The sequence below is a fragment of the Rutilus rutilus genome (assembly GCF_951802725.1).
Source record: "Rutilus rutilus genome assembly, chromosome: 8".
Lineage (NCBI taxonomy): Eukaryota > Metazoa > Chordata > Actinopteri > Cypriniformes > Leuciscidae > Rutilus > Rutilus rutilus.
In genome coordinates, this window is record NC_140222.1 from 22,106,683 (window position 1) to 22,114,238 (window position 7,556).

General features: G+C 42.7%; 1 protein-coding gene across 1 annotated transcript in view; it reads left to right on the forward strand.

Moving 5' to 3' along the window:
* The window catches only part of bcor (BCL6 corepressor), a 40,933-nt gene extending 34,366 nt beyond the window's left edge, over nucleotides 1–6,567 (forward strand). The window contains 3 exon segments of the mRNA XM_084416762.1: nucleotides 2,160–2,237; nucleotides 3,114–3,264; nucleotides 5,203–6,567. Coding sequence (XP_084272888.1) covers nucleotides 2,160–2,237; nucleotides 3,114–3,264; nucleotides 5,203–5,497 — 524 coding nt within the window. The 3' untranslated portion in view covers nucleotides 5,498–6,567.
* The last annotated feature ends 989 nt before the right edge of the window (nucleotides 6,568–7,556 follow it).

Consider the following 7,556-nt stretch of genomic DNA (forward strand, 5'->3'; position numbering starts at 1 on the left):
TTTAAAGATTTTTAAAAAATGAACGTTTTAGAAAACTTGATCTTGCATAAATTATATTTAAAGCTAAAATGTGTCATTTCTGCACTACTAGCAGAACCAAACAGAAATGAAACTTGTTTTCATTATAGCAAACACTCCTGCCATTGGTCGGACAAATCCCGCCCCTAACTTGCCATTGGTTGGAACACTGTTCCTATGTCAAGCCACTCGAACAAACAAAGAAATTTCTGTTTGATTTCATTAATGGCGTAGAAATTCCATATTAAATGCTTCGAAGGCTAAACATGTTATTTAAAATTTTAAAGTTGAGAATAACTATTCTTTTAAGAGTTGTTTATACCATCAGATTTTATTGTTAGTGGAGCGTTGACCTTGTCATTGCGCTTTTCGTTGCCCGTTGTGCACGGAGGTAAAGTTTTAATGCTCAAGGTTAGACGTTCACATGGAAGGAGACAAGCTGTGCTCCGGGTGCACGTGAAGATGGCATCGCAGGAGACGTGGCATTTAGCGAGACGGCCTTTCCTGTGTTTGTGTTAACACTGACCCCTCTCGTCTGAGCACAGCTGCACTGTGACGGTCTCTCTCTCTTTCAGTGACAGTGGTCGGGGTTTTTGAGGCATGGCTTGATTAATGGTCTGAAAGTTTCTAGCTGAACTAGAGGGCATTGCGAAGCAATTTGTACACAGCCGCCATTTGTTCTTGACGGCAGTCGCAAGTTCACCTCCAAAGCCGTCTTAATACGTACGAGTCTGTGTGTGTGTGGATTAGCTTCAGGGCTGCCAGTTAAAGGGCAGCTCAGTCACATGGCGGAGGTTCACACTGACTGGCTGCGTGTGTGTTTGATTATGCATGAGTTCGTGAGGCAGGAAAGAGCTCGGCCTGGAAGCGCAGGGCAGAATATTGTGTGTGTGTGTGTGTGTGTGTGTGTGTGTGTGTGTGTGTGTGTGTGTGTAAATCAGCAGGCTTGTCCCGTTCTGCTGTCTGCAGCACTGATTTAAAGACCCTCCCCAAATTTGTTTTGCCTCTGTGGGAGCCTTGTAATCAACCGCTCTTTCTCGCTCTTTCTCTGGGTGGAATTGTTAATGGCTGCGCTGGCGAACGCGGCTCCCGTCACCGCTGGCTGTGCTTCTTCCAAGTGGAATCTGACATTTTGCAAGCGTTATGTGGTTGCACGCTCAAAGTCTCTGCATTCTATAGGAGAAAATTGTCATATAGTTGCTTGGTCAATGCAGCCCGTTTAGCATTCGCACGGTATTATCAGTCATCATATCGTATCTACGGGTATTCGTTTAGTTGTTTGGTAAATGTAGTTTATCTAATGATATTTGATTTAGTTTATTTAATTATTTATTTAAACATCAGCATTTTTTACTTATTATTTCTTTTAAATTAATTAGCTGCATTTCTTTTCTTCGTTTGACAATATTTAAACAACATTTAAACAATATTTATCGTTTTTTTTATTTTTATTTAATTTTAATCATTTAATTTGTATTTATTTGTTTTCATTTGATATCTTATTTGTTGGCTGTTTAGCACAAATTCTAGATCTGAAGCAGTATCACATAAAGCCGCCTCTGAGTACTAAATTGAGTTCCTTTTCTCTGCTTATTGCGCTTAAACAGTCAAATACACTCAAAATAATGCCAAAATGCCGGTCTTAACAAGGATTCGAGTAAATGCAGTCAGTTATATTATAAGTGAAGGTAAACGGTTGAGAAAGAAAACACATGTGTAACTATATAATGGATCCGTGTGTCAGGTTTTAAAGTGACAGCAGCTTAATACCTGCTGCCAAATATTATTGCCAATATCATATTAAAATGATCTGAATGGCAGTTTTTCCCTATGGTATCAATGTCAAAATTGTGGCCAGTGAAAATGCTGAGTGGCTAGTAACTTTGGAAAACCACTAGCCACAGTGGCTGGTGAGCAAGTTAATGTCAAGCCCTGGCATCCGCTTATGCTAAAATTAGCTTGAATTTTAGATCGCTAATATTCTAAATCTATACTACTTGGCATATCTGAAACCATAATGGTTTTTGTCTATTATGTGGTGGGGAAAAAATCAGCTGTCAGTATCTGCCAAGATTTCTGTATTAGCTGCTTCCTGTTTACATCACTAATGGTCTCATCTCGCTCTCTCTTTCTCACACTAGATTACTTTGCCGACCTGCAGGGCAGAGTGGACGATGACCCCGGTGTGTACTGGGAGTTTTACGGCAGCGCAGTGTGCGGTGAGTACCACTTTCACACTCGAACACACACATTCGCACACTCCCACACTAACAGATGCAAGAAACAATGGAAAAAAGAAAAGGATCATGCAGACAGATAGACAGACAGACAGAGACGAGTAAACACCTGAAGGTAAATCTCTGTGTGAATCATCAATGTTTGTAGACAGTCATTGATCTAAAATTGAAAAAAACAGTAGCCATGTGTGCTTCTCCCTCTCTGATGTTCGCTTGAAAGAATTTATATAAAAATCCCCATGCGCTGGGTGGTGGGGTCGGCACCATGGGGGCAAAAATAGATGGCAGCATTTTTTTTATTGCTCTTTTTTTAAATGAATTCTAGCTGCGTAGCGAGAGTTCCCCTGGCTGCCATATATCAGCAGATCGCTCTCTGTGTGTGTGTGTGTGTGTGTGTGTGTGAGCGGGCCCATCTCCAGCTGGCCGAAAACAAACCCACTGCTACTGCACATTTTCCCTTGGATTCCTGGAATAACAAAGCCGGGAGAGAAGGGGAGGTGTGGAAGGGAGCTGCGTGGCTATTTTTGGGAGCTCCGCGCTGCTCGGAAAAACCCAAAGCGTAACAGAAAGAGGTAGAGGCGCCTGTTTCGCTCCGAGGCGTACGCTGTGCCACTAGCGCGCACAAATGAGTGAAGTGGCTTCACACACGGCTCTTCCCGCAGTGCTGCTTAATGGAAGAGAGTGCAAATAGGAGAGCGCGTTCAGAGAGCGACGCCACAAAAGCATGTCCCGGCGTGAATCCGAGAGGGAGGGCGGGAAGGGAATTTTGAAGGGATAATCATGGGAGTGTAATCCATTGGAAACACTCACAGAGTGTGTGTCGTTCCATAATTCACACCTTGTCTCTCTTTCTTACAGAGGCTGCTGACGACTCGTCTGGTTACGATATCCTGGCCAACCCCCCTGGACCCGGCGAAGACGAGGACGAACAGAGAGAAGTTTTCGAATTTGAGTTCTCCGATCGACCGCTGTTGCCGTGCTACAACATCCAGGTGTCTCTCTCACAGGGGTAAGAGCCTTAAACTTCTGTCTTGACTGATATTTGAACTGTCATCATTGATCAGGTGAGAATCCTGAGAATGGCCAAATATTGGAAATGTGGAATTCTGTCATAGAGATTTTTATTCCAGGAATAGGTTGGGAAACATTGCATTAGATGATTATTGAATTTGCAAAGCCATCCCAGACAGCAACATAGTGTCGGCCCAGATCCGGGCCACATGTGAGCCTAATCTGGGCCGACACTGTTGCTGTCTTGGGATTCTTGCAATTCATCAATAGAGATGTTTTGACCAAATCTGATCGTGACTAGACGATTATTGGTTGCGTAATAGTTGAATTAGCTTTGACCTAGATGACAGGTTTTTCCCTTAAATGCGCACTACTGCCGGAGCGCGGAGACTGACAGCCAGTGACGGCATTAGTTTAGCGTTAGTGGAGACGTGAGGCCCGTCGCACTTAAACAGAGCGAGGACAGCAAAAGCACGCACGAGAGAGAGACAGTCTAGTGACACGCTGCTAAACAGACACAGCTAATTACCTCCCACACAGGCTCTCGCTCTGCCGTTACCGCGCTCCGCTCTCTCTCACCACCCCTCCCTTCCTCCCTCCCTCGCTCGCTCGCTCGCTCGCTCGCTGGCTGTCTCGCTCCCAGGCTCAGCTGCCGCGCTCACTGTTGTGTATAATCTTCAGTCTGCGCTTGTCTCTGGCCTTCCCCTCCCCCATTCTCATTCGCCCTCGTTCGCTCGCTCTCCCTCTCGCTCTCTTTCGCTCGGTGCGGCTGGCTGATGCAGTATTAATGGCTTTCTGCTCTCCTCACATTTCCTCCCCCCTCTTGCTTGCCCTCTCTCCCTCTCTCTTTTCCCTCTCCCACTCCATTCAGCGTTCCGCGCTCCGCAAGAGCCACAGACCGCCTCAAGTGCCATCGATTGAGCGCTGCCTGTTACTGCTTTCCCCGCTGTGTATGTGTGTGCGCGTCTGACAGGCACGGTCTATGGTCTTTGTGTGTGTGTGTGTGTGTGTGTAGCCCATTGTGTTTCTGGGCGAGCGAAGGCCTTGAGAATCTTTGTGTAATTTTGTCTAATTATCTGAATGCGTGTCTGCGCAGGGGCGAGTGCTTGACAAGGTGTATGTGCGCGCACTTTTTTGTGTCTTCCGTTTGGTGTTTCTAACTTTGTGCATGTGTTCTGACACATTCAGCCTTGGCGCTCACGTCGACACTGCAAGTTCGCGCCTACTTTGAACATTATCAAAAGCATACTAAAAAGAAGATTTTACATAGTCTGAAATGCTAGCATGAAAGCCTTGACACTGCAAGTTCGTATGTACTTTGTGCATAATTTAGGGTACGTTTAAAGGAAAGCGATATGCTTAAAATGGAGAAGTTTTTTCTTTGAATTTTCCGCGTACAGATGACACCATTGTCAAAACGATCCCCATTCACACGGATCCGCGAAAATGATAATGAAAATGACTCAATCTCTTCTTTTTAGAAACCGACACCGTTTTCAACTAAAAATATAAAACTTTTTATGCGTTTTGTCTGTTCGTTTACACGACAACAGCATATTGGGTGCCTAAAAACGTAACGTTTTGAAAACGGTCTCCATGTAAACAACGAAAAATGGAATCTCTGAAGATGATGACATCATGCACGTGCGTATTACTTGTTCAATCTATAGTGTTTCATAGCCATCTAATGGCTTGACAGCAGAATACAGCGTTTTATTCGTTTTTGCTGATCCGTGTGAATTGGGATCGTTTTATTCGTTTTCACTGATTCGTCTGTACGTGGAAAACTAAAAGGAAAAAGTTTTAAGCATATCGTTGTCGTGTAAACAATATTTCCTCTGAATCCTTTCTCTGAAGTAGTACAAACTAGCCATTTTTGTGGTTAGGGTTGCGCTTGCTTAATTAATTAATCTCTTTCTCTCATTCCTTTTCTCAGACCTAGAAACTGGTTGCTGCTTTCGGACGTCCTCAAGCGCCTAAAGATGTCTGCCAGAACGTTTCGCGCCACATTCACACACATCGAGGTAGTGACGATAGCCGAGGCGGAATTCTACAAGCAGGCGTCTCTGAGTCAGCTGTTCTCCTGTCCCGAAGAGCTCGAGGGATTCTTGCCAGACAGCAAGGAACTCTTGGATCTGGTGGAAATCAGCGGTGAACTGGTGGCGCTGCTGGGGTCATCGCTCGAATGCCTGGACGACCGCTGGGAGCCAGCATCCAGACTTCGCTCGTGAGCCTCTGCACATGCTCTCGACTCTCGGACAGACCCTTAGAGAGCCATGGAGAACTAGAAGTAGAGGAAAAGGATATTTGGATGCGGTTCTTGACATTTCAAGGAACTTCTGGACTGGTAGCCCAAGGCGAAATTCGGTCCCTGTGCAGCTGATCTTTCTGTTTGGCTACGAGAAGGTTTCGGAACTTCTCGACATCTCTTACGTCCTGCTCGCATACTAATTCTCCTGGTGACGATGCAAACCTGTACATAGTGTACATTCTGCAGAAATCGAAAGAGAACGGACCTGAGATCTGGACTGCTATCTCTGGCTAACTCTGAGATATGAAGCCATTCTCGCAACGAGGATCTCTTTCGTTTAAAAGAGATGTTTTCTAAATAGGAATATAAGTATATATACAGTCACTGTATTTTATTTGTGTGTATTATATATAGATATAAATATATATATAAATATAAATAAATATATATATATATGCGCTGCCTTTTTTGTCTTGTTTAGTCAGGTCTTTATTTTATAATTGGAGTTACGATGTTGTAAATACCTAATCTGCTTGGATCGGGGTTTTAATCGTGATGTCAACGTTAGAGGATTTACAGAGGCCGGAAGCCCCTTCGGTTCGTCAAGAGTTCATTAGCGCACTTTGTCAGCGATTTTTCTTGACTGGAGTAGACGTTTTTATAGTGTTGACCAGTAACCAGTGTGGGATTTTTTTGGTCTCCCGTGTTAAACTCTAATCTACAAAGCTGTTTCGTACCCTGTACGCAAGCTGTTGCTTTGACTAAGTCACTTATTTATGAGTAGAAATTAAGATATTTTAATGTGGCTTTTCTTTGTAAAATATTAAAGTAAATGTAAAATACTAATCGGATGCTTTAGTAGGCAGAGACATGCTTGAACTTGTAAATAATGGGTTGACTATTTCAGTAACTTGTTTCTGAAGTGTTGTTGTTTTTTTTTGTTTTTTTTGGAGAAGTGATCGGACTTTGTAATTACATACGCTATCATTTGTATTTATATTTTACCAAAAAAAGTTCCTTTAAATAAATGGCAATAAAAGATTGTGTACATCTTGTGGTTTTCTTATATTTTTAGTTAACATGACAAAAATCGGCCATATTGACTTTCTGGTCTTATTGTGCCTGATTTATTAGTGCACGTTATTTCAAAAATCACGTATAAAACTTTAGTTAATTTAGTTTTATTCTGAAATAATGTCACATTACAGAAGTAAACATGGGTTGGGAATGCAGTTTCATGTTGTTAGACTGAATTATGCATGAGATTATAGGGCTGCTCCGATTAATTCATGCACAAACAGATTATTAAACCTCCATGTTTATCACTATAATCAGGGATTAAGGCCTACATTCCATAGCAACGTTTCTGCCATCAGATCAGCCCTTACAACTGGGAGAGAGACGGCCACATCCTGAGCTGCTGGACAAAACAGGAAATGAAGAGTCGCCGGAAATTAGAGGCCTCAGGCAGGAGTGAGGGAGGCTTTTGTTGGTCTGATGGCAATACAGACATTATGTGCTTGGTTAACGTTCCTTAATTTTAATGCAGTTGTCACACTTTCTTATTTTTTTAAATATTTTTTTATTAACCCCTGTAAACTTGAATCTCCTGCTTGTAAAGGAATGGTTTGCCAAAAGAAGAGGAGGCAAGCGAGGCTTAAACTAGTCAAATGACTAGGCTAAAACATAAGTAACCTACATCATGTATATTCACAAGCATTTTTATAACAGCACAAAGTCTCCTCTCAGTAGCCTACTAAACTGGCCAATCAAAATGGATATTCAAATTACTTCATTTGAACCCTAAGCCCTCGCGATCGTATGTCTATGCGCATATCTAGCGAGCACCCTTCTGAAACCCTTCTTTCTTATTAGATCAATATTCCTACAGCCTCCTTGCTAGCCAACATGAATAATGCTGTCATTTACTCCGTTGTGTAGCTCTCAAATCTAAATGCTGTTTCTTCTTTGGGCCACAAAATATTTTTTTAAAGAATCTTGACAAATGTAATATGGTTATAAATCAACTTCATAAGACT